The sequence below is a fragment of the Mastigoproctus giganteus genome, chromosome 1 (genome assembly GCF_048544385.1).
Source record: "Mastigoproctus giganteus isolate SK-2022 chromosome 1, ASM4854438v1, whole genome shotgun sequence".
Lineage (NCBI taxonomy): Eukaryota > Metazoa > Arthropoda > Arachnida > Uropygi > Thelyphonidae > Mastigoproctus > Mastigoproctus giganteus.
The window spans coordinates 9,433,916-9,460,771 of record NC_143575.1 but is presented as its reverse complement, the minus strand read 5'-3'; the positions used below and the strand labels follow the sequence as shown (position 1 = coordinate 9,460,771).

The 26,856-nt window shown below is 35.2% G+C and overlaps 1 protein-coding gene across 1 annotated transcript in view; it reads right to left on the bottom strand.

Moving 5' to 3' along the window:
- The window catches only part of LOC150090538 (ATP-binding cassette sub-family C member 1-like), a 188,586-nt gene that overhangs the window by 17,441 nt on the left and 144,289 nt on the right, over positions 1 to 26,856 (bottom strand). The window contains exons 22-26 of the mRNA XM_090378379.1: positions 21,100 to 21,244; positions 20,787 to 20,952; positions 11,273 to 11,472; positions 4,830 to 4,956; positions 2,941 to 3,042 (exon numbers count right to left, since the gene is read on the bottom strand). Of these exons, the coding sequence (XP_090234505.1) occupies positions 2,941 to 3,042; positions 4,830 to 4,956; positions 11,273 to 11,472; positions 20,787 to 20,952; positions 21,100 to 21,244 (740 nt within the window). The remainder of the gene's footprint in view (positions 1 to 2,940; positions 3,043 to 4,829; positions 4,957 to 11,272; positions 11,473 to 20,786; positions 20,953 to 21,099; positions 21,245 to 26,856) is intronic.

Genomic DNA, 26,856 nt, shown 5'->3' with positions numbered 1-26,856 from the left:
AAAAAAAACCACACCATTCCCTCCAAATGCCTGTCCAATTCCTCCTTAAATTTATTCAACCTATCAACTTCCACAACGACAGATGGAAGTTTGTTCCAGCAATTAACCATCCGCTGGCTAAAGGCAAATTTCCGCACATCTAATCTACATCTGTCTTTTCTTAATTTGAATTTATGCCCCCTTAGGTTCGTAATCTGAACAAGTGGAAGGATCCCATAAGAATTCAGCGTGCTCAACTCATTCAAGGCCTTTAGATAATGCCTCATTGGTACAATTATGAGGAGCAGTGATTCTTCCAGGAAGGCCCTGTCGGGAGGTTAAGCCAGATAATATATGTGAAGCATCTTCTACAGTTCCACAAGCTCAGGGGGAGAATCCCTGAAGCCCCATCTATGTTCTGATTTGGCACACATAACACAATCAGTTCTAAAGCGGTTTGTTTTCGTCATAAATATCTTAGAAGGTCAAATCCTGCTATGGGTTTGTCTACTCTATCGATAAGATGGGAGTTGGGGATCTGATTAGAATTAAGATCCCATTCTTGCTGCTAAGCAAGATGGGTTGGGATATCCTGTTCAAATAGTGAAAGATCATTCCAGATCAGGTGCCTGCTGTTCAGTCATGGAGGAGGTGCATTCCAGATGTCATTGTGCAGAGGTAGCTCTGTCCTGGTTTGGATATGTTGCAGCTGTTTAACTGTCTTTTTCTGTCTTCGAAGGTGGGGAGGTGTGATGTTCGAAAGGACTGGCATCATTGTGCCAGTGATGTTTCTCATAGTTCGATTTAGTTGGGTGTCGATGAGGTTTGTGTGGGCAGAATTTTTCAAAACTGGACAGCAATACTCTGCAACAGAATAACAAAATCCAAGGCCGGAAGTTCTTAAAGTATGGGGATTAGCTCTCCATCTAGATCCAGAAAGCATACTCAGTAAATTATTTCTTCACCGGTTTATCTCTCACTTTTAGAAAGTGGTGTTTGTAGGTCAGTGAAGATTTAGACAATGAAGTATACTATATACTTGCTTAGGAACACTGCATAGGTTATTTCCAAATAAACTAAATTTGGGCAATTTTATTAGTAAGGACTATTATTTCACAAATGTAAGCTTCTACATTTGGGAAATAATAACCCAAAAATAAGGTTGTATACTAGGTGAAGTAGAGTTAAAGGGTGTAAATGAGAAAAGAGACTTTGGTGTTTTGATAAAGTCACACATGAAGAATGGTGTAAGTCAATGATCAGGAAGCAGTTGTAAAACTACCATTACTTCAAGATCCACAAGTGCAGTTTTGCAGTTTTTCCACTACCAGGACAACATCAATTGTCTCAATGATTCACCAAACCTTACCTCTTGTTGAAGAAGTAAGGTATAATGGAACTATAAACCTTCTTGAAGAAGGTTTATAGTTCCATTATAAAAGTGGATGGCAAGACTTCATTTGGAAAATTGCGTTCATGTTTAAAGGCCACATTTAATGAAAGATATTGAGCTTGACAGGGCGAAAAGAGCATACATATGAGAAGAGACTGCAAAGATGTAGGTTACAGCCAGAAATGTTAAGTGTGGCTTAATTAATCAATGTCAATTCCTTCAATGTAGTAGTAGTAGTAGTGGCATGTGATGCAAGAAAGTAAGTGTATGAGCTTATGCAACATCAGCCAAAAAAAAAAAAAATAAAATATCACACTATTCCCTCCAAATGCCTGTCCAGTTCCTCTTTAAATTTATTTAACTTATCAACTTCCACAATGACAGATGGAAGTTTTTTCCAGCAATTAACCACCCGCTGGCTAAAGGCAAATTTCTGCACATCTATTCTACATCTGTCTTTTCTTAATTTGAATTTATGCCCCCTTAGGTTCGTAATCTGAACAAGTGGAAGGATCTCATCAGAATTCAATGTGCTCAACCCATTCAAGGCCTTATAACACCTCAATCAGATCACCGCACAGGTGCATAGTCTCCAGTCACTGCAATTTGCAGAACTTAAGCCTCTCTTTGTAAGAGGATCCCTTCATTCCCCTCACCAATCTTGTTGCCCTTCTCTGTACACGCTGAAGCAAATCTACATCCTTCCTAAAATGAGGCCTCCAGACCTGTACACAGTACTCAAGGCGTGGCCTGACCATTGCCTTATACAGAGGGATAATCGCCTCCTTTTCCATGATAGCAAAATTCCTATATATCATTGACAAAACCCCATGACCTACCCTGGCAGCCTGTCTGCATTGCTCAGAAAACTTCATATCTGACTGCACAATTACTCTCAGGTCTTTTTCATTTTCTACCACCTTAAGTGTAGTACCACATAGTTGGTACATTTCTCTGGGGTTACTTCTACCCATATGCAGTACTTTGCATTTGTCAAGGTTAAACTTCAGTTGCCACTTCTTAGCCCATCTGCCCAAATTATCTAGATCCTGTTGCAGTAGCACACTGCCATTACTGTCATTAACAACCCTGCCAACCATTGTATCATCTGCAAACTTTGACACTAAGCCTGATATACCTTCAATGTTAAAATGATATCATTGGATAACTGCAATTTTCACACACCAGGAGGCATAAATATAAATTATTGAAGAAAACTGATAAACTGGATCTTAGAAGGTTTACATTTGATCAGTGTGTTTATGACCCACCAGAATAAACTGTTTTTGAGGTTGGTTGAAGCTGACAGTGAAATTTAACAGGCAACTGAATCAGTATCTTATGGCAGCAAGAAGACTACAATAAGAGTGATATGGTGCAGCCCTTATTATATATTTGACCATTCATTATGGCTCGCTTATGCAAAAGAAGACAGAACTGCTGATCTAGAGTAAACAGTACTTGCCTTGCCACAATGACTATTATTAACAAGAGACCATGGTTAAATAAGCTACAGAAGATATATCATATATAATAATTAAAGACAATAATAAATAAAGAATTCTCACCTCTAATTCAATCTGAGAATATTCCTGGACTCTTTCCATTGCTACCATACTAGTTTCCAACTGTGAATTTATCCTCACTAGCCATCCCATACCATCAGTCAACTGAATTGAATTTCAGAAAAAAAAAAAAAAAAAAATTAAACACTATTTTTTAAATAACTGTTCTTTATACAAAATTATTATACATTTAAATAAAATAATGTGAAATGAATTGTTATTTTATATAAAAAGGTAAATTTTTATTTATTTATTTATTTTTTGGAACTGTTTTTTTTTCAAACAATGTATACCAGCTTGGCAATTCTGAAAAACTTATAATTTTGAATTAAGTTACCACTAACCATTCATTAAAAAGTTTATCAAAGGGAGATTCACAGTTTATCAAAGGGAGCAATATTTTGTTCAATAATTTTTTTTAGAGTTAGTGCAGTTAGAGAAAAGGAAAAATAAGAATTATTAAATAAATCTAATATATACTTATTGGAATTTTTCTTTATATTCTAAGAACTTATTTAAAATTCATTAGGGAGAGCTAAGAGATGTGCGAAACAAACTAAATAAAAAGTTTGTAAAATTTTTGCAAAAGATATGGAAACAGAATGGTGGAAAAACATTTTGGAATTCCATTAAATTTCAGAATGGGGGGGGGGGGAGAAGAACTATACCTGAGGTAATTCAAAATGGAGGCCAAGTTAAAACAAAAAAGAAGGCTATTGCAACCCTTTAATTTATTCTCCTTATTCATATTTTCTGAGAAAGAAAAACAATGCCACCAGCATTTAGTTTATTCAATCATTTAAAGCTTTAAGCATTTCAATCAAGTCTCCTTGCAGAACTTAATTCTTTAATGGTAAGAATACGCTTTTGTGTCCTCGGCTAGTCTAGTTGCACTCCTCTGCACCTTTTTCAACAGTTCCATATTTTTCTTAAAATAAGGCTCCCAGACCTGTATGCAGTACTGAAGACTCAGCCAAACCACTGAAATATACAAAGGGGTAGTCACCTCCAAACTGTTTACAACATTCATGTTGTAGACAAAGCCTCATGAAAATTAGATAAACAAAAAACAAAAGTTATGACAATTGTGAGAAATAAGAAAGTCAATGCATACACACTAAATAACCAAAAATTGGAAGAAATTAGTAATTTTATATATAGAACATATTCCAGGTTTTTCATGCAAATTGTTCGAAAAACCTTGTACAGACACAATATACAATGGTGCAACATGGTCTAAGTCACTGATGGGTCTAAAACCCAAGGATGACACCATCTAGAAACAGTTGTTGATAATGGAAGATTAGACAAGGATATAAACAACAGAATAAGTAAAGCAAGAAATGTAAAAAGCCAGTTAAACAAATTCACTTCTAGCAAAAGAGAAAGCAGCAAAAAGACAAAATTAGTACATATAATTCAGTTTTTAAGCTTATTTTAAGCTGTGGAGCTGAGAATTGGGTAAAAAAAATATGAATTAATCAAAAATTAGAATTTCAGAAATGAGAGTTTGAAGGCAAATTAAGTTTGTATGTTCTTTTTTTTCTTATGCCTCACGTCATGTAGCTTTTACATCTCACCTGACCTTTTTTAACCTTTTTGTTAACAAAAGCATAAAAATAAAAGCACAGACTTGCACAAAAAAGCAGCAGATATGGTTCTTTTCTTTACTCTTTACAATATTATTATATTTAGTATGATGATATTTTTATATCTTTATATTAAGTGGAATTTTCTTAAAAATCTAAATGAATACCAAAATATAATTTTAGCATTTTGGAACCAGATATATTTCTTAATTTTTAATTAAACAAACTGAAATTTAGGTGGCATCTAAATATATAATAGTCACTATTTATTTTTAAGTATACTACATTAGGGATAATATTCACCTCAAGAGAGTACACAAGAGCGAGACCTACAATGCCTGCATTCAAACTTTCCTTGCCAATGACTGCTAGGAGAGCAGTTGTTATTATAATGATACCTCCAATTAAATACAAGGATTCCTCCATCCATCTGAAATGAATAAAAATTTTCAAATTATGATTATGGTTCTTTACAGAGTACTGTTTTAAATCAACACTTAAAGTTGGAGAATGTTATCATTTATCAGATTATACATACTGGCCTAATCACAGACATAACATGGAAGGAATATGAATAAGAAATAGACTACATGAATTCTATTTATGGATTATTTCTATAAATAGAATTCATATATTCAGAACTCAGTTCATTCACCATTGAATCCTGAATAATTCCATTATTCATTAATCCAATTACCCCATTCATTAATCGAATTACACAATTCATTTAACCCAATAACCTTCTCTTCCTTTCATAAGCCTTCCTCTTTCTTTTTCATCATTTCTAAGTAATCCTGATAAAATCTATGTACAACTCTTACACAAACTAATTTCTTGCCAATTTGAATATGTCTGATCCCATAGCTACATATGGCATCATGAGTATGCATCTATACAATAACTATTTTCCTACGCATATTTTTAATTAGTAATGACTTGTTTATAGAAACCACACTTCCAGCTGTAGGTAGCATTTTCATGTGATAACACAATACAAATCTTCACTACTTCCAAAAGGTCTCTACAGTTCTCATTCCTATCAAACAACTATTATAAACAGCCAATTCCTGTTTAATAACAAGGAGACAAATAAAATCTTGGAATGGAATCCTGAAGATCTCTCTACAGCTCTCATTCCCTATCAAAGAACTATTATAAACAGCCAATTCCTGTTTAATAACAAGGAGACAAATAAAATCTTGGAATTGAATCCTGAAGTTAAACAGTTGTCTTTGAAAATTCCAAGAAGAGAATATTTCTGAAATTTTCAGGTACTTCACCCTTTATTAGATTCATATTATTGGAAAATGATGCAAGAAAGTAAGCTTATATATCATCAAAACAAAAAAAAAAAAAAAAAAAAATGATCTATATCATCTACCCTGTCTTTTGTATAATCCAGTGGTTCTCAAACTTCTTTTTGACCACAGCTTCCTTGGTTCGATAAACTCATCCCCAGTGCCCTCTACCCAACGCTATAAAAATCATTATTCAGACTAGCAGTTTGCATGACTCACTAAGGAAGATAATGCAATAAAATTCAAAACAGTAACAATTAATTGCATATTTTTTCAAAATACAATGAAAAACTTTTTAGTTTATAATTAATTCAACAAAATTGATGCAACAAAACCTGATCCAGTGATACCAGCTTTTCAAAGTGATAATCATTTAGCAAGAATCTTAGCTACCACATTTAGTAACTACAATAAGTTCTGCTATAACACAGTACATATGTTCCTAAAAATCTCTGCGTTATGGTATTTCGCACATTAAAAACAATAGGGCTTATGGAAAAAATAGAGTAGGGGCAGAGCACTCAAAAAAAAAAAAAAAAAAAATGTTTCGTGGGGTAAGTAAAACACTAAAACAAAGAAACCCAATAATTTTCTAATACAGGCTTAAACATCTTAAATTTCTAATAAATAAATAAATATTACAGTAAATATAGAACAGTAATATATACACACTAACTGATATTTTTGTTTACTGACTTTTTTTTTTGGATTGTAAAATATAAAACAGTAAAAAAGATAAGCAATCAATAACGACAAACACAGCACACACAAATTGCACAAGTGAGATACACAGTAACATTTATGTGTGCATTAAAACAGAAATCTTAAAAATTAGGATTGAAGTGAGATTCTGAAAATTTATTTATGTTTTTTACATGATTGAAGATTTCATGGAAGGGGAAACACATTTCACTATAATATTGTAAAAACTCACAGAATTCCAGGTATTATCACAAATGCAATAAGATCAAGTTTACTACCTGTTTTATAATTAGATTGCACTAACAGAAAAAAAGCCAGGAACTGCAAATGGTTTTTGTTTTATGGTAGTGACCTCCAGAAATGTGCCCCTATGCTCAATGCTATCCCGTCTCACAAAATTTCTGTTCAAACAGAAAAATGTGAGCTCCTGAAAACATGAGTTGGCCTACATTATCACTTATTATCTTGTGAATACAGCGAATAACAACAGTGTGTCTCTTACCAATACAACTACGGCAAAAGGGAAATATAGCCCTTACACATTTGACATTTTTTAAGCTTCGTAAACTTGTATGTATTGCTGCACAGGTCTCTAAGTTTAGCTTGGTGGTGGGTTTTGCATTCACCTGGTGTTACTCGCAGACGAAATTGCGTTATACTCTCATTGTTCCCTAATACATCAGTTGTGTTAGAGTAAATTTCTGTTGCAAAAATGCACGTTATAGCAGAACTGACTGTACTTCATTGTTCAATAAATTCTTAATTCAGTAGATGGGGCTTGATGAAGTGATAGTTTCCCAATGTCTGGTTTAAAGTAACTTACATGAGTCTTAAATCAGCATGTTTAGTAATCTGGAGTTGAATGGAAAGAAGTTGGATAACCTAAAATTACACGGCACCAAATATGATGTTGGAAATGCAACAATGAGCTGATTAACCACTCTGCATAGTGCAGAATTGATTGTGATCGGTAATTTCCTTCTGTTACAACTCTTGGTACTATTTCTTAAACTCTGGCTTCAGCTCAATGTCATTTTGTACCTCAGTTACTTCTTATTCCACTATGCTAACTTTCTCAATATCTGAAAATGGATTATCACACAATCTAGAATTTCCATCAAAAAAATATCCTCAACTTGCTCAGACATATCTTTATGCATTACTTTGCAGGTCACGAAAAACCAGCAGATCATCATCTTGTATCCCACTTTTCCCTTCTAGTTCATACAGGCTTGGAAACTAGTATAGCTGACTGCTTATATTGCGCTTGAATAGAGTTAACTTTAAAATGAATTAGAAATAACAGATTTGGCCTTAAGAGATTGAACTCACTTCCTTGCAACTGAAAATTCATTTCACTGACATCTGCAAATAGTTTAGTATTAGCCAGATAGTGCAAGGAAAATGCAGGCTTTTGGTGCACCAGCCAAAAAAAAATAAATAATAAAAGGAAAAGCACATAAACTGAGCAATATCAGCACACCATTGGCTATTGCAATATTGCTGATATTTTGCCATTGAACCACTGGCTACTGCAATATTGCTGAGATTTTTGCTGTGTCAATTGCACTGTCACTATAAAAGCTGTATACTTGGTTCACAGTTTCATATGTTTTTTTGCAAAAATACTAAACTACATAAAATAACTTTAACAATGTTAAAGTTATTTTATGTAGTTTAGTATTTTTTTATTTGCTTATGTTGAAGTAATTTTATCTAGTTTAGTATTTTTATTTGCCTAAATTCAAAAAATAGCAAGGGCTTAATTTTTCAGTACTCACCTTGATCAATCTGCAATTGTTATGGTTTGAATGGCAAGAGGTAACTAGCTTTAAGGTGATTGGTTCTTAAATTAAGGGGTGGGCAAATAGTAATTATGATGGAAACGGGATTAAAATATGCGCAAGGAAGTAGAAGTGCACTAACTCCGGTCCTTGGTTGTCATTAAATTGGGTTAAATTTGGAATCTCTAAATAGTGGATAAGCCAAAAGTCATAACGAAGGACTTTCGTTAAAAAACTTCTTCAATTGGCAAGTTAAATGAAAAGGGAATGTGTACTGTATTTAAAAAGAATTTTGTAATCCCGTGATGCACTTTGTTACTTGCGGGACTCTCAGATTGGTGAGATTCCCAACCGGAGAAAGATTGAAGGGGAGTTTTGCATTTATAATATTTAGATCGGAGTGGTGATGAAACCATTCTATAATGAGGGCTTCGAATTGTAAAATTTGTAACTGTTTTTTAATTTTAATATGGTAATAGCTGAGTCAACTAAGGGAGTATGGTTGTTGGAGTGGGCATGTAAAGTAAGTTCAGTGCTAAGATTGTCCAGTTCTGAAGCTATTGTAGTGATAGTAGGCTCTGGTATTGGATGATTGGGTTGAACCGAATTTGGTTGTAGTACTACCAATGTAACAGGCGTTACAATCATGCTGACATTTTATTAAATAAATAATATTATTCATTTCACTTGGATATTTATGTGTTTCTTTATATTTATCGAAAAGTGATCCGAGTTTGTTATAACTTCAAAGTATTTTTATTTGCTTATTTTGAAGTAATTTTATCTACTTTAGTATCTTCCACAAGAAGAAAAGGTAAAATTTTTTGAAGATTATGCTTGCTCAATTTTAATTCTTTAGTTTATGAAAAACAAAAGATCATTCTTAATGTGTTTACTGATAAAATTTTACCCTAAAGGGTTGTTATAATGGATCTCCAGCCTGGGACATCAGGACTGAAAAGGAACAGGAATGGACAATATACTGAAGCTGATGACATTGAATTGGCTCGTTATAATATGTCATCTGATACTGAAACAGAATTCTATCCAAGTTATGCAGATTCTGAATATCATTCAAATGCATCTATTAATCAAACAACAGATACCAGCATACTTGGAGTGATAATTCTTCACAGATGAAATCCCTTGTTCAAGTACTTCAGAGAAGTGCCCCAAGGAAAATATAAGTGGTTGCAAACATGTTAAGGAATTTTTCAATATGATTCCATATCTCCACAGTTTTTTTTGTATTGAGCCATTCTTGTCATCACACATTGCGAATTTTAAAATCCTGTAAACAATGCATGCTGAGCTGAAGAACTAATGAACAGATAATAATGAATGTGGTATACTATACAAAGTCTATCCAGCAACATCCATCCCTGTCTTTACTGATCCACAAAAAAGATGTAACCTCCTTGTTCCCAGGTCCAGCAACTTTTTCCCCTTTGGCCAGTGAGTAATCTCGCATAGTGCTGAAGACAACTTGAAATTCACATTTGGTCCATTCATAATTATTTGAATCAATTTATTAAGTGGTAACATAGAAATTCCATCTAAAAAAAATTTGACTTTCTTTAATAGAAGTTCACTTTAAGAGATATGTGAAAGAACAATCCAAATTAGGCCAACTTCTCTTGGATAATAAGGATTAAAATCACATGGATGATTTCAAAACAAAACAAGGTAAACATCTTAATATCCTGCTTTTTCTGTTCACTAGTATGTTAAAAACAATTTCTTTTTCATCTGATAAGTAAGGTAAAACATCATTTGGGCATGGAATTTGGTATTTATGCTTGCAACTTAGGCCTATTAAAAAAATAAATAAAAAAATAAAAATAGCAGTCACAAGAAGATTAAAACATTTACTACACTTTTTTACCCATGTTGCTCAAAATGATAATCTTTTTACACACCTTACAAAAAGCGTGGACTTTCATTTGGAACAGCATTGATCCACAGTCAAGCCAGAGCTGATTGAACAACCTCTTGTTGTCCATATTTACTTCAGAGGTTATTTTCCTGATCCAGGAAGACAGTTAATTTCTGTCAAGTTCTTTTCCTAGTTATATTAACTTGACATGGCCACAAAAATTAAATAAAGAAATAACACCTGTTTCCAATAGCCACTTGTAGCAAATAAATAAATTCATTTATTTATTACAAAGTTGTAATAAATACATGAATAAATTAGGCAGTCAGTAGCTCCTGTTGTACAAGCCAGCTAAGAGTTTCACAAAAATGAGGACCTGCACTATTACATTTTACAAAGCAATTCTATTAAAACAGATTTTAGCAGACTGAGTAGCCACAGAATAACTTACTTCTGTGGTAAAAGCCACTACTAGCTCCTGTTGGATAAAGGAATGCCAACTGAAATGGGTCTAATTTGCTGAAAGGGGTGGCAATTCCTTTTGCCAAGCTAGAACCATTTCAATAAAATAAAACAAAATATTGCGCTGTTTATAATTCCTCATTATTTCTATTTTTGTCCAATTTTTATCATAATAGGCTCTATGAGCACCTGTTCCAACTTTCAAAATATTTCACTGGCCTTCCAGTTAGGCTCCCCCTGTCATAGTATGACACTGTATACAGGTCAGTGGTAACAGTCATCCCACATTTTATGGTATGTATTATAATCACCTTTCCCCACAATGTCTCATTTTTAGTCCTCTACTATTAGTTCTTATTACTTTGTAACTTTGTTTTTCTATTTCAAGGGGCCAACACACCGTGAAAACCAGTGAAATATCCTGTAACGGTTCCCTACGCTACATGTGGCTCCCTAGTTATGTACAGCTTCATACTCAGCCTTTAAACTTCTATTCATTAGTTCCTCAAGCATTCCTCATACCAAAGATGATTACAAGTATTAACAAGGATTTCTTATGTGAAGTAATTTTATTATATTTATAAGCTTCAATTTATGTATCTCTATTATCTAAACACAAGTTACCTGTTAGCATTATTTTCCAGGTAGTAACAGTTGCGGTTCTTATCTATGTTGTTGTAACATTTCTTGACAAAGAAATCTTCAGCATTAAATGCCTTAATAATTGTTGTCCCAGAAATAGTTTCACTGAAGCTAGAATATATTGGTGACATAGTGAGAGATGTGAAACTCCTTAATTGCCTTGATGTTGTAACGTAGAGTTTCTGGGATAAAACACAAAAAAATAAATAAATAAAAACAAAAATCAAGTATCAATAAGGGGCAGCTATTCTACCTCAATTATACATACAAATTTAAATTATTACTTTAATTGCACCAGACCTTCCACTCATATACAAATGAATATTTATCTGTAGAATATGTTCATTGGGCCAATTTTGAAGGATGAAAGACCCTGCTGCTTTTTTCTTGAAATCACCCAACCACAGCCTGATTGAAGAGGCCTTTAAGAATTCCTTCACCCATTGATGGTAACAAAACCAAGAACATATCAAATGAGTTGAAGACAGCTGACACGATGCATCATGAAAACTAAGCTGCCACAGAGGACCACAATTATACACAGTTGTACTGAAGTATTAAGTGGTTCTGAAGTAACATACTATTATTTACTTGAAATTATACATGACGAGGTTTCACAGGCAGATCCCACCTTTTGTATTATTATTTTTAATTATAACTTTGTATAAGCAAGAACAGTTCTTTCTGTTGAGCAGTTGATGCCATTGCAATGGTTCAATAAAACATTGTTCAAATTATTATGCAAAGTAGTTCCTTGTCTTGATTATTTATTTATTTGACAAGACATATTTATGGATGATATTACTATCACAGTGCATGAGTGCATATCGGAAAATATGTATGAAATAATAGGAGAAATACAGTAAAGCAAGAAGTTATAAAAAAAAAAATTAATTATTACTAAACAAACCAAATTACATTTAATAAGCATTGGAGTCCTTGTAATTCTGCTTGGTATAATCAAGCAGAATTAAAGTTGAAATATTTGCATATGCATAATGCCAAATTTTATGGCCTCGATAGTTGAGTGGTCAGGAGTGGGAGTGCAGTAGAACACACACTCTTTGAGTAGACCAGGGTTCAAGCCCCTGACAGCTAAATATGGTCAATCTGCCAACCCACACTGGACCAGCGTGGAAGATTATGGTCCATTTCCTTCAACATGAATTGTTGAGGAGGCTTCCATCCTGCAGTGGATTGTTAATGGCTACAGTCTACTCTTTTTTTTTTTTTTTTTTAAATGCCAAATTTTACTGTGCTTAAATGATTTTATAAATTCAGAAATGGAAGAGAATATCAGTTTTATGTTTATATCATGTTTATGTTCCTCCCCAGCAGAATTAATAAAATTTGTTGTTCCCAAAATTAAAAAAAAAAAATTACTTTACTGAAATTCATCAGTAAAAGGTTATGCATTTGTATACTAAAACAGAACACAAAAAAACTTTTCAGAAATGTAAAAGAAAAATTTAATGTCACATGGAGGCTGTCAGACCACATGCTATTAATTTTCTAACAGTTGAGGTGCCACTGTCACATTAAAAATATAAATATGAAATATCATACTAACGAATTCCCCTATACAAATTTAGAAAAATAGCAGACAAGTAAAATAACACTACTTTGGCCATATACAAGGTTATTCAAAATGAAGTCTGGGGTTTCAGTACAGGAATTATTTGAAACCCCGGACTTCATTTTGAATAACCCTGTATATTGTAAACAGTATATACAGTGGCAGACAAAAAAATTACATCACCTAAAAAAAAGTAACATTTGCAGTGAAATACATAAGTTATTGTTTGATTAGTCATTTTGTTTGTCGCAAAGCAAAAGGTATTGCATCAGATGCTTCTATTGCAGACAGTAATTGCAAGGTATTGCATCAGCCGTTTCTATAAATACGGCATTGGTAGGGTAACATGCTCATCAGTACCTTTTTTGCAGAGGTGTCAGCATGGCTCCATATGTTCAGTTGATACTAAGAAAAAACAAAAAACAAAAAAAAAAAAAAAAAAGTGTACCTGTTGCTCTGTCCCAGGAAGGGCATCTTTATCTATCGCTGATAAAATAGGCTGCCACCAGTCAACAATATCCCGGGTGTTGAAATTAAAGCATGAAACCCGGTGATGTTAAGAGACCTGGATCAGGCCGTAAGAGAGTGATTATGCCTTCCCAAGATCAATATTTGAAACGGTTATACATTCGTAATTACCATGCTAGTGCTCCTGATCTAAAACTGAACTTTGAGATGGCCTCTGGTGTTGAAAAAAAAAAAAGTGCATGAACTATCCAAAGATTGCTTTTGGAATGTGGTACGCATGCCTATTAGCCCAAGAAGCCTTTGTTGACCCAACAAATGAGGAAGAAGTGACTTTCTTGGACTAAAGCGCATGTTTCATGGACAAAAGAGCAATGCGACACCACCTTTCCTGACAAATCGAAATTCAACCTGCATGGCTCAGATGGGAAGCAATATGTCAGAAGATGAAAACTGGAGGCATACCATCCTGAATGCATGACACCGACCATAAAGTTCCCTGCCAATCAGATGGTCTGGGGATGCATAACAAGCAAAAGGGTGGGCTGAATTAAGTTTATTAATGAAACGGTGAATGCAGAAACCTACACTGCTATCTTGGAGGTGTGCTTGAAACCAGTTATTAGGGATCACTACACAGACGTCCAAAACTGCATTTTTCAACAGGATTCAGCAACTTGCAACATAGCAAAATTGGCAAGTTTATGCTATTTAGATTTAATGAGTTTTTTTACTTTTACTTGTCAAAGGATAGTCAACATGGAAAGAGGTTACAGCAACGAAGAGTATGTGACATGCACTTCATGTATGGTAAAGCCAATGGTAGTGCACCCAAGGCCACATGTTTGTACCAAGAAGCATTTCCCTGCCGAAGGCAGCCCAACAGGTGCACATTCGTCAGAGTACATCAACGCCTTAGAGAACAAGGGCACTTTGCATATGGAGTACGAGCAGGTAGGCCCAGAAGCATAACACCTGATGTTGAGGAAAGGGTGTTAGAAAGAATAGAACAAAATCCAGGAATTTCAACAAGGAGGGTTGCTCTGCAAGAGTGTGTGGCGAATTTTACATTGCCAATTACTGTACCCCTACCATATCCAGTGTCTACAAGGTCTCAGCAATACAGACTACACTCCCAAAGTGCTCCCATAGTGCGGATCTGAACAGAAAATGTGCATTATCTCGAAATTGGTTCATTTGCAGCCTGATGTTCACTGGGACTTTTTTGCTTATTTAATTTGTACTTTTCACCTTTAAATTATTAACCATCATTTTTGAAACACCCTGTGTGTGTGCGTGTGTAGAAGATTTTTGCTTAATCCTATTGATCTACGACAGTGGTTTCCAAACTTTGTTACTAAGCCCCTTTTAAAAAAAAAAAAAAATCTAATCTTGGTGCCTCACCCCCTTTATTTCATAAAATAATACACACATTTTTAAATGGTAAAAAATGTATTAATACAAAAAAATGAAAAAAACATAATTGACAGAATAATAACAAGGTTTTACTATATATATATATATATTCATTTTTAAATTAATTTGTTTTTAATGCGATGGATGTGCTTGTTTATCAGCACAAAGTATCAAATCTAAGTGTCATTGAGGAGAGTGCTACTCGTAGCTATTTTTCTACTACTAAATGGGCTCGATATTTGGATTTCATTGCAGCTAATGCAGAAAATCCCGTTTTGCATAAATATGATGTTACGAATGGCAGCAGTACTTTGCGCTGCTTTGCTTGACAAAGTATTATATTCTTCACTTCAATTCAACCAAAACTAAACTAGGGTTTCACTCTGAAATTTTTGTTTCAAGCAAAGCAAAGCAATGCAAGTCGCATGATAATTCTATCAATTTTTCCTTTTCAATAGTTGTCAATCCAAATTCATCATCTTGTTCATCGAAAAATTTGATTTCCATAGCTCCAATTTTTTTTTATGAATGCTTTCACTGTCTTTTTGAATCAGTGAATGCATTTGTGGTCCTTGCATTAATTTATTCAAAACACTCAATTTTCCAAAAATTTCAACCAAATAGGAAAGTTTAACAATAAAGTTAATCATTCCTAAATAAATTTGCCTCTTCATTATGATTTTCATCAAGAAAAATTGCAATCTCTTCTTTGAGTTCAAACACCCTTTGAATCACTTTTGCATGAGATAGCCAGCACACTTCACAATAGTATAGAAGTGAGGTATAATTAGCTTCCATATCTTCACACAGCTTTGCAAACAACCTAACCTTTAAAGGACTGTTTTTTTATGTAGTTTATAACATTCGTAACTTTTGTAAAAATGTTGTTAAGTTCCTTGCTCATATTTTTTGACACAAGAGCTGTTCTGTTAAGCATGCAGTGCGTCCAGATAACTTCGGGTGCTTTCTTTTTAACTAATGCTTGAAGACCTGCCTTGTGTCCTGACATTGACTGTGCTCTCTCAGTACAGAGTCCAATGCATTTATTCCACTTTATGTCGTTCTCGTCAAAAAAGTGCCAATTATATTAAAAATTTCATTGGATGTGGCCTTTCGAGGAATGGGGTTGCAAAATAATATATCTTCCATTATATTAGTTTCTGCAACATAACGAACATATGCAATTAAATGAGCATCTTTAGCTACATCAGTTGCCTCATCTACTTGTATGATGAATTTCGAAGTACACAGTCGAGAAACTAACTGATCGCAAAGATCTTCAGATGTATCATCGATTCTTCCGCCAACTGTATTATCATCAAGTGGTATTTGTCGCAACTGTTTCGCCGAACATTTTAACCATATCAATAGCTGCTGGCAAAACTAGAGTTTCTCCTATTGTGTGTGGTTTTTTACATTTTGCGATTCTGTAAGAAACTTGGTACGATGCTAGCGATGCATTTGATGGAACAGAAACTATTTTTTTGAACATTTGCTTTTGTTTATTAAACTCATCTAATTTTCTTTGAAAAAATTCTATGGGCTTACCAACGTATTCAGAATGCATAGTTTTAAGGTGCCGTTTTAATTTGCCTGGTCTCATTATCTGCAGCCAAAACTTTCATATAAAACAAACACATTGGTTTTTCCAAGCCATCTATAATTCCCACTACCTTTATTGTATCAGCATCAGTATCTTCATTATTAGTGGATTTTCTCTTGTAACCAGTCAAAAATTTATCCATTCGTCTAAATATATTAGGATTAAATTTATATTCTTAAAAAATACAACTTCTAAATTACTAACGATTATTATCAGTAAGTAATCACACCAAAAAACAATAAAAAGCACAATCGCACACTGCTGAAACTATTTTTAACCATGCAGCTAATGCTATACTATGCAATTAGCATTAGTAGAAGCATTTGATGCAAGAAAGCAAGCTTATGCAGCATCAGCCAAAAAAAATAAAGTAAAATAAATAAATAAAAAATAACCACTTCCACTTCACCCCTCTGTTCGTTCGAAATACCTGTCCAGCTGAACCTTAAACTTATTTAGGCTATCAACTTCCAATCTACCTATATATGTCATACATAGTACACACTAAATTATATATATATTACATTACATCATATCAATCATAATTCATCAATCCATTTCAGCAAAATATAATTTTTTTTTTTTCCAAATAAATCTTTTTCTCATGTTTATATCGAAGTTACAGTGAGATAGGTGGCGGTAAATACTTTAAAAAATATGTTATAAAATTTAATGTTATGTTATGAAAGTTTATTTATATGTATATATATTTTTATTTATATATGTTATGTTATGAAAATTACATTTCCGTTAAAACTTTTCGCGCCTCCTTTTGCACTAGTCCGCGTCTCCCCAGGGAGGCATGCCTCTCAGTTTGGAAATCGCTGATCTACAGTATACACGAGAAGTGAATTTGATGAAAAAGATAAGAAATGTAGCGGTTTAGGATGAAGTGACCAAGTAAGATACATGAAAAAGGGGACCGATAGTTGGCAAAAACTTAAAATAAGAAATGAAAAGCAACCAAATATAAGACTACATTGCAGTGTTTTTCACAATTTCAGTGTCTTCATCAGAGGTCATCCACCAAAATTATGAGAAAGACAGCAATGTTTTTGCTTCTGTTTCTGACATGTTCTGAATGCTATGGTGCATGTGTGCTGTAGATACATGTTAAGAATGAAATTTGAAATTTTGTGGCAAAAATACAGTCTAATCAATTGTAATTATATTATGTAGGGCATACAGATCATGGATGACCTTACAGAAGCAAGTAAAAAGAATTGGGAAAAAAAAAAAACCTGAAGTAATAATATCGAAATGTAGGAATAGTCAAGAAGAAAGGAACTTACCATTACCTTGTAAGACTGAAAATGGCCAAATGACCAAGATGGCAGCATGCCAGTATATTTATGTATAGGTATGCTAGTAGTTCCTAGTGTTAAAAATTGGTGTAGGAAAAAAAAAAAAAAAAAATTGCATGGTATGGTGTCTGTACACTAGTTGGATGTATAAATTAAAATGCAGTATGTGGTGATGAATGCTGTTAAATACACGGTGTCCAAACTTCCTAGGATAGTTGAGAGATATAATAACTTACAAAGTAGCAGTGAAAAGCAGCTAAACTTTGTTAAAGCGAAAAATAGATTGGCTAAAGTAAGAAGGTAGTATCCTGCATATTGTGTTCGATAAACTAATGGCTCACGGGACATAATAAGTAGGGACAAGTAAAGCAGAAAGATGAATGAAGTAGAGGTAAGTAGCTGGGCTCTAGTAGTTCGGGGTTGCAAACCCATTCCTATAGTTAGGACCCTGAATGAAGGTCCGGGAGTGAGTACATCATGTATTTAAGGTCAGTTGTGTGGGTGAGAAAAATATGTGATAGATAATGAAATGAAAATTAAAAATTAAATTAAATACACTTATTACACTGTGTTAGGCCAATTAGTGGGTACAGGTTTTCTAAGCTGTAAGACACCACAGAGGCCTAGTGTATTGTATATACACTATTTACAAACTTGGTGTACATGGGTCTTTGTCATCAATTATTGCTGATTATGTTTTCTATATTGATGTCACATAGTTTTTTTATGTTTGACGATGTTGAGGGCTTTACAGAAGTGGTAGCGAAGATATGCTGTAGGAAAAAGGTTGTTTGTCAGTTTTTTGTATAGCATCTTGATGTTGTTGATGCTTATTTCCTTACTGCTGCAGATGGTTGCTATTCTGATGCTTTGTGTTAGTATAACATTGGTATGCACTCCTCTAGATATATTGGAATGCAGTAAATTTTAATACAGTAAACTTCATGCACTGTATGAAGTTTACTGTATTAAAATTGAATGCATTATGTTTGTTGTACAGGTTGATGGTAGCTTTGTTGTTTATCACTGCAATTTCAAGATCCAGGAAATATGCTGTAGTATCATTGTTGTTTGTTTTTTCTAGTTTGAGTTCATTGGGGTATAAGTGTCCATATTTCTTGATGAAGTTCGGGCAGTTAATAACTATGAGGTCATCTATATATCTGTAGAAGTTAAGCTCCTGTGGAAATGAATTTTCAGAACAATATAGATATAGGTTTGCTATTATGCATGAAGCAGGCCTTCCCATAGGTGTTCCCCATTAGCTTTTAGATATACTGTCTTGCCATTGTATACAAAGTTATTGGAGATGCATAGGTTCACTAGGTTGTTCCAGTAGTTGGTACTGCAGGTTATATTCTCAATATATATTTTGTGTATATATCTTTGAGTACTGTTTTTAGCTTGGTTTGGTTAATATTTGTAAATAAGCTGTGGAAGTCAAAAGTTTGTATACTGGAAATGCTGTTATTCTGTAAGGTTAATACTGGTAGGTTGTTAGGTCTAATGCAGTGTCCCTGCTAATTTGCTAATGCAGTGTCCCTGATCCATAATCAACATTATCTTCCCTCTATGATTACGTCTTAATTATTTCTTCTTATTATTTTTTATTATATATATATATATATATATATATATAAAAAAACACCTTAAAACTGCAGCCATTATCAACCCACTACAGGATGGAAGCCTCCTCAACAATTCATGCTGAGGGAAATGGACCATAATCTACTCAAAGAGCGTGTGCTACTGCACTTCCGCTCCTGACCACTTGGCTACGGAGGCACTAGACAGACAGACAGACAGAGAGAGAGAGAGAGAGAGAGAGAGCCCTCAATAATAATACAGTAATGTACATATTAATCTAAACCAAATTATTTTTTATTTATTTAGGTTATACAAAACTTCAGTGTTATTAGTAATTAAAATTAATAATAATTGCCTATTTCCATTATTGTTTTGATAATTACCTAGTTTTATTTTTATAATCCAATTCAGGAAAGTGTAGTCAGGAAATTTTTTTATTCTTTCTGAAAATTTGTTTAAATAGCTGTTTTCCCATATTACAGATAAGAGCAGTCGGTGACTTGCAAGCTGAACAGGACTTGAGGCACTAAACTGCAGGTCTACAGACTCGCTTTGTTTAGGTTTCAGTCTGCCTCAAGCTATCGTGCGGTCAGATTGTATACAGAGTGTTTCTGTGATTTCTGAATTGTGACTTCATTTATTAAATAATTTTGGAATCCTTACAATTTAAAATGGCATCAAGTGATAGAGGAGTTAAAAGAAAGCGTGTGAACTTAAATTTGGCACAACAATTACAGCTAATTGAGAAATTAGAACAAGGCATCTCAGTAGCACGTGTTTGTGAAATTTACGACGTAAAAAACAAACTCTTTCTGATATCCGTAAATCAAAAGCCAAATTGCAACATTTTATATTTATAACAGAATATTACATATTCTTTATTATAATTTAATAATTTTATGTTGTACAGTACTGTATATTGTATTAAAGCTTTTTCTTTGCATTAAGAACAATAAAAAATGCCCTCCCCACCAGGTTACATTCGATTTAACAGACATTCAGCATTAACGGACACCCCTTCTCCCCTATTAGTCCATTAAATTAAGGGTTTACTGTATAGAGATAATGTGACACTATTACCAGAAAACCTTAGACCAAAATTAGTCACTTGCAATGATGTAACATTGTGGTATTCAAGCCAAAACATTGCTCAAATGGAAAGTTGTGAGTTTAAATCCATAATGGGAGCAGAAATTATGTAAACAGTTCTTACAGTGATTTGGAACTCTGAGGATCAAATATGAGGGTAGCAGGTATGCTGAAATAGCAGTCAGAAATTATGATATATTAAAATAAGCTGAATATAACTTGAGCTACTGGCATTTGTCTTCATTTCAAAAATCCACAAAAAGCTTCACATTAGTCAAAAGTATTTATATCTAATTACAATTAGATTATATTTTGCAATTACTCATTAGTGTCAATTTTAATTAATCACAAGTAGAAAAGGACCTTAGACCAAAAACCTAATCAGCACTCAAACTAATATAGAACTTTTTTTAATGTACTTTTTTTTTGAAATTCTCAAAGCTCTCAACTTCTTACCTGCACAGTATAGTACAATATTATCAAAGGCGGTACAGCAATCAGTGAATAAACAGTTGTCAAAGAAATGACCACAAGTACACCAGGTATCCACAGAGCTGTACATAACCAAAAGTTCATATTGAAAGGAATTTCAATATCCACAGACTCCATGTCATTGCCAAATCTATATGAAGAAAATAAATTATATTTATTTAATCATTTAATCATTAAATAAATTTATTTAATATTTATTTAATCATACATAACATGATTAAATTACCCATTTTACTTATTGACAAATGTAAATCAACATTCCTTATTTCTGATTTACCTGTTTACAATTCTTCCCATTGGAGTGGCATCAAAAAAAGAAAGTGGAGCTCTTAGAACACGATTAAGTAATCTTTCATGTAAGAAGGTAGATGCTTTAACACCTCCTGAATATGCCAAGAGTGCTGTGACTACTATAAATACACCTGAAAATAGAAATATTTATTTAAAGATGCTTTTCAGCTCTGATAATAACTAAATTATCTTATTGACACAGGAACAGGCCCTAAGAGAACATTAGAAGTTTTCCTATATGAAGAGTATATGAGTATAATGAGGCCTCCAGGTCTGGAGGCCTCATTATACTCATATACAAAATTCAAAATTTTGCAAATTACAGTGTCTGGAGACTAGGCACCTGCAAAGGTGATCTGATTGAGGTGTATAAAGCCTTGACTGGTTTGAGCATGCTCAATGCTGATGGGATTCTTCCTCTTGTTCAGAATAATCACCTGAGAGGGCATAAATTCAAATTGAGGAAGGAGAGTTGTAGGATTGATGTGCGGAAGTTTGCCCTTTAACCAGCGGGTGGTTAATTGCTGGAACAAACTTCCATCTGTTGTTTTTTTTTTTTTTTTTTTTTTTTTTTTAGGAGCATTAGCAAGTAAAGCCATAATGCTCCTGGGATATGTGGTGGTCATTCCCTGACCCTTCCGTATCCTCCTTATTTGGTGGTCACTGGCTCGAACCCCAGTCTAATCAAGAAGCGTGTTACACGCTGCTGCTCCTGCCCACCTGGCTACGGAGGCAGCCAATCTGTTGTTGTAGAAGTTGATAGCTGAAATAGATCCAAGACTGAACTAGACAAACATTTGGAGTGAGTAGATGGATAAAATAAGAATGTTTTTTTTTTTTTTTTTGGCTGATGCTATATAAGCTTGCTTTCTTGCATTATGTGCCTTTGCTAATGCCAACTACAGCACGGGTCAGGACACTTTATAAAAAACACCTGATAGTGAGCTCTGTTAATCAGTGTTACTTTTGTTCTTCAGATGGGAAAAGCAGTGGACTTAAGCAAGTTTGACAAAGGCCAAATTATAATGGCCGAACAACTGAGTCAGAGCATATCCGAATCGGCACAGCTGATGGGATGCTCACGGTCAGTCGTGGAAAATTTACGGTCATGAATTTTCCTACCTTTTGGTACTAAAAGTGGTTAATACCATAAGATGGGAAAATTTATGAACCACCAGTGAGGTGTTGGACGACCATGGCTCATTGATGTTCGAGGTGGCGAAGGCTTTCCTGGATGGTATGTGGCAACAGATGGATGATTGTGGCACAACTTGCCAGTAATTGGAATGCTGGTGATGGGAGTAAAGTGTCACCACACAGTACATCGAACTCTGCTGAAAATGAGGCTGCATAACCACAGGCCGCTCCGAGTGGCCATGCTAACCACAGTTCACTGACGACAGCGCGTACAATGGGTATGCGAGTATCAAAACTGAACCTTGAGTGATTGGAAGAAGGTTGTCTGGTCCGATGAATCACGTTTCCTGTTGCACTATGTGGATGGCTGGGTAAGTGTGCGTCATTTACTTGGGGAAGTGATGGCACTTGGATGCACCATGGGACAAAAACAAGCCAGTGCTGCCGGTGTAATGCTTTGGGTGATGTTCTGCTGGGATAACCTAGGTCCAGTGATCCAGGTGCCGGGCACTCTGATGTCTACTACCTACCTAAACAACAGCCCTTTCATGGCAACGGTCTTCCCCTCTGGCGGTGCAGTCTTTCAGCAGGATAATGTGCCACCACACCACCTGGATTGTTCGAGACTGGTTCATAGAATGAGGAAGACTTCCAGGTATTGCCCTGGCCTCAATTCCTAGACATCAATCCCATCGAATATTTGTGGTTTTTGTTGGAACAGCAACTCCAATCTGCAGAATCTCAACCACGGACCTCACAGAAGTTAAAGGATCTGCTGGTTACGTGTTGTCTAAATGTCTTGTGATATCTGTTGGCCAGATATCACAAGACATCTATAAATCTTTTACCATCCATGCCTCACCAGGTACGAGCTGTTTTGGCTGCACGTGGAAGACCAACGTCATATTAGGTAGGTTCATAATGTTTTGGCTCATTGGTGTATAAGCTTGCTTTCTTGCACAATATGCCCTACTAATGCTAATGCTAAAAAAAGAAAAGAAAAAAAAAATCCTCTTAAGGTATGGAGTTATTTTTTAAATATTTTATGGAGGGTAGGGGGAAAATTGGTTACTATATTAATTACTTTGATCATACTGTGCCAATTGCTACAGTATATTACTCCACTCCCCTGCCTGAGATTGGACTAATTACTGCTCCAATCAAAGAAGTCGTTCAGAATTCCTCTGATCCCTGATGAAATTTGAACCCCAACCATTCCAAATGAGGAATTTACTGCTATGAAAGGATATTAAGGTACGAATGAACAGTCAGTCATTCTCTATTTCCACATCATTTCCCTCTTCACATTTGGACATGAATCAACTTGTAAGCTGATGAAAGTTAGGCTATTTAAAAAATGCTGAGATAGCATATCTGAATATAACCAGAAATTTTGTAAATAGTTCTTATAGTGAGTTGGAACTCTGAGGATCAAATAAGAGGGCAGCAGGTATGCTGAAATAGCAGTCAGAATTATGATATATTAAAATAAGCTGAATATAACTTTTAGAATTAAAAGTTATATTCAGCATGACGTTGATGACGTTGTAGAGCGAATATCATCTTTTAAGGGCACAAAAGGTGATATAGTTGTACACGTTGGCACTAATGATATTAAGAGTAGGAGACCGGCAGAATTACTTAACAAGTACAGGTCACTGTTGAACAAAAGCCGAGAATTAGGGTTGAATTTGAAAGTGTCTGCAATTCTGCCCAGACACAATAGGAGGGAGTATATGATGAGAGCCTTGTCGATCAATTTGGCCCTGGAAAGATTGTGCAAGGCTCAAGGGGTAGAATTTTTTTCAGCCTGGACTGTACTTGTTAACAGGAGAGATTGCTTCTACAGGGATGGGATACACTTAAATAGAAAGGGTGCAAGAATATTTGCTGATGCTATCCAGGCAGTGTTAGGTGGGTCGGAAAACTGCTAGCTTGGGGGGAGACAAAGACCAATAGATTGACAGTAGCCACTGGCAGAGGTGAAAGAGATTCTTGCACTGCTTCTATTAGAATGAGCAGAAGCCTGAAAAACAAGATGCATGATATTTCAGAAACTGCTGGGAGCCATTGCGGTACAAGTAAACACATGGGTTGTGTTAGGGTAGCTAAGAATAGAAACAGGTGCAGGTATACTTGCGTGTACACCAATGCTAGGAGTTTAGTAAATAAATTTGATGAATTTGAGGTATTGCTCAAAACATCAAAGGCAGATATTGTTGGGATATCAGAGACGTGGTGTCACACAGATATAAGGGATGCAGAACTGCAATTTGGGGAGTACAACGTCTACAGAAAGGATAGAGAGGATAGGAAGGGGGGGAGGAGTTATGCTATTAGTTAAGAAACACATAAAAACCAAGGAAGTGAAGCCAGTCGACATCGCTGGACATTGCAGTGTTGAGTCAGTTTGGTGTGACATAAGCATTGGGAGATCAAAATTGAGAGTAGGAGTGTGCTATAGGCCTAATGACTCTGATGAGTATAATAAGAAACTGTACAGGGAAATAGAGTGGGCCAATAAATCAGAGTCTTATAATGGGAGATTTTAATTTCCCAGATATTGACTGGAATTTGGGGGCTGGTCACTCACACACTAGCAGGGCTTTTGTGGATTTATTGGATGATTGTTTTCTACATCAGCATGTTCGGGAGGCAACTAGAGGGAGTAATACTCTTGATTTGATTATCAGCAGTGATTCTTCATGCATTAAGAATCTGCAGATAAATGAACCACTAGGTGGCAGTGATCACAGTGTGCTGAAGTGGGATTTACTCAAAGAGGTAACTACCATTAGGGGTAAAGGGAAGGGTTATTGCTTCCGTAAAGGCGACTACGATGGACTGAGACAGTATTTAAATTCTATACAGTGGGACCAACTGATGATGTTACCAACAGCAAATTCAAAATGGGAAGCATTCAAAGAATTAATCTTGGAAGCTACTAGGCTTTACATACCAACTAAGAAATATTGTTCAAGGTTTAGGCCAAAATGGATGTCAGATGAACTAATGAGGCATATGGCAGAGAAGAAAAATGCATGGGATACTTACAAATGAACACATGACACAGAAGCCTATGATAGATACAAGTTGATATGCAACCAAGTTACAAAGGAGGTTAGGCAGGCGAAGGCAGATTACGAGAAATCCTTGGCAAGGGATGCAAAGAAAAACAGCAAAGAGTTCTTTACTTATGTAAACTCTAGAAGGAAGGGGATGAATCAGATTGGTCCACTTGATATTGATGGGTCAACTGTTGATGACCCTGCTCAGGTAGCTAACAAACTAAATGAATATTTTGCATCGACATTCACACATGAGGAGTTATTCAGCGAGGGGAATGCCAGCGGTGTATTCAACTCTAGCAGTAAGCTACAGAATCTTGAAATAACTGGGAGTAAAGTGGAGGAGAAACTGTTGAAGATAAACACAAGAAAGGCACCTGGGGTGGATGGGATCTATCCAGTTATATTAAAGGAGGCAGCAAAGGAAGTAAGCAAACCCTTAGCCATAATTATGAGAGCTTCGTTGGACTCAGGGGAGGTACCCATAGACTGGAAATGTGCAAATGTGACCCCAATTCACAAAGAAGGATCAAAGGCTGACACAAGTAATTATAGACCTGTGAGCTTAACTTCTGTTCCAGGAAAATTAATGGAGGCACTGGTTAAAGAAGCACTGCAGGATCATTTAGACAAGACTTCAGTTATAGCTCAGACACAGCATGGTTTTGTTAAGGGGAAGTCTTGCCTGACCAATTTGATTGGATATTATGATGCAGTCACAAAAGAACTGGATGCAGGGAATAGCTTTGATATTATATACTTGGATCTTAGAAAGGCTTTTGATACTGTTGCACATGGAAGACTGCTACACAAATTGGAGCAGTGTGACATTGGAGGCAAATTGCTGCTATGGATAAAGGGGTGGTTGAGGGAGAGAAGACAGAGAGTGGTAATCAATGGACACTGCTCATCGTGGACTAATGTTATTAGTGGAGTCCCTCAGGGCTCAGTGTTGGGTCCATTATTGTTTTCTGTATTTATAAATGATATTGATGATGGTATAGCAAGCTTAATGTCCAAGTTTGCAGACGATACAAAGGTTGGCAGGGTTGTCAAAGACACTACTGACACTATGCTGCTGCAACAGGATCTGGAAACGTTGAGCAGATGGGCTGAGAGGTGGCAAATGAAGTTTAACATTGACAAATGTAAAGTACTACACATGGGAAACAGCAACCCCAGAGCAACGTATCAACTCTGTGGTACTACACTGACAGTGGTAGAGAATGAAAGAGACTTGGGGGTGGTTGTGCAGGCAGATATGAAGTTCTCTGAGCAGTGCAGACGGGCTGCCAGAGTAGCTCATGGAGTATTGTCAATGATATACAGGAATTTTTCCAGCAGGGATAAGGAGGTGATTATTCCCTTGTATAAGGCAATGGTCAGGCCACACCTAGAGTACTGTATACAGGTCTGGAGGCCTCATTTCAAGAAGGATGTAGAGCTGCTGGAACGAGTACAGAGAAGGGCAACAAGATTAGTGAATGGAACAAAGGGGTGCTCTTACGAAGAAAGGCTTAAGTTTTGCAAATTACAGT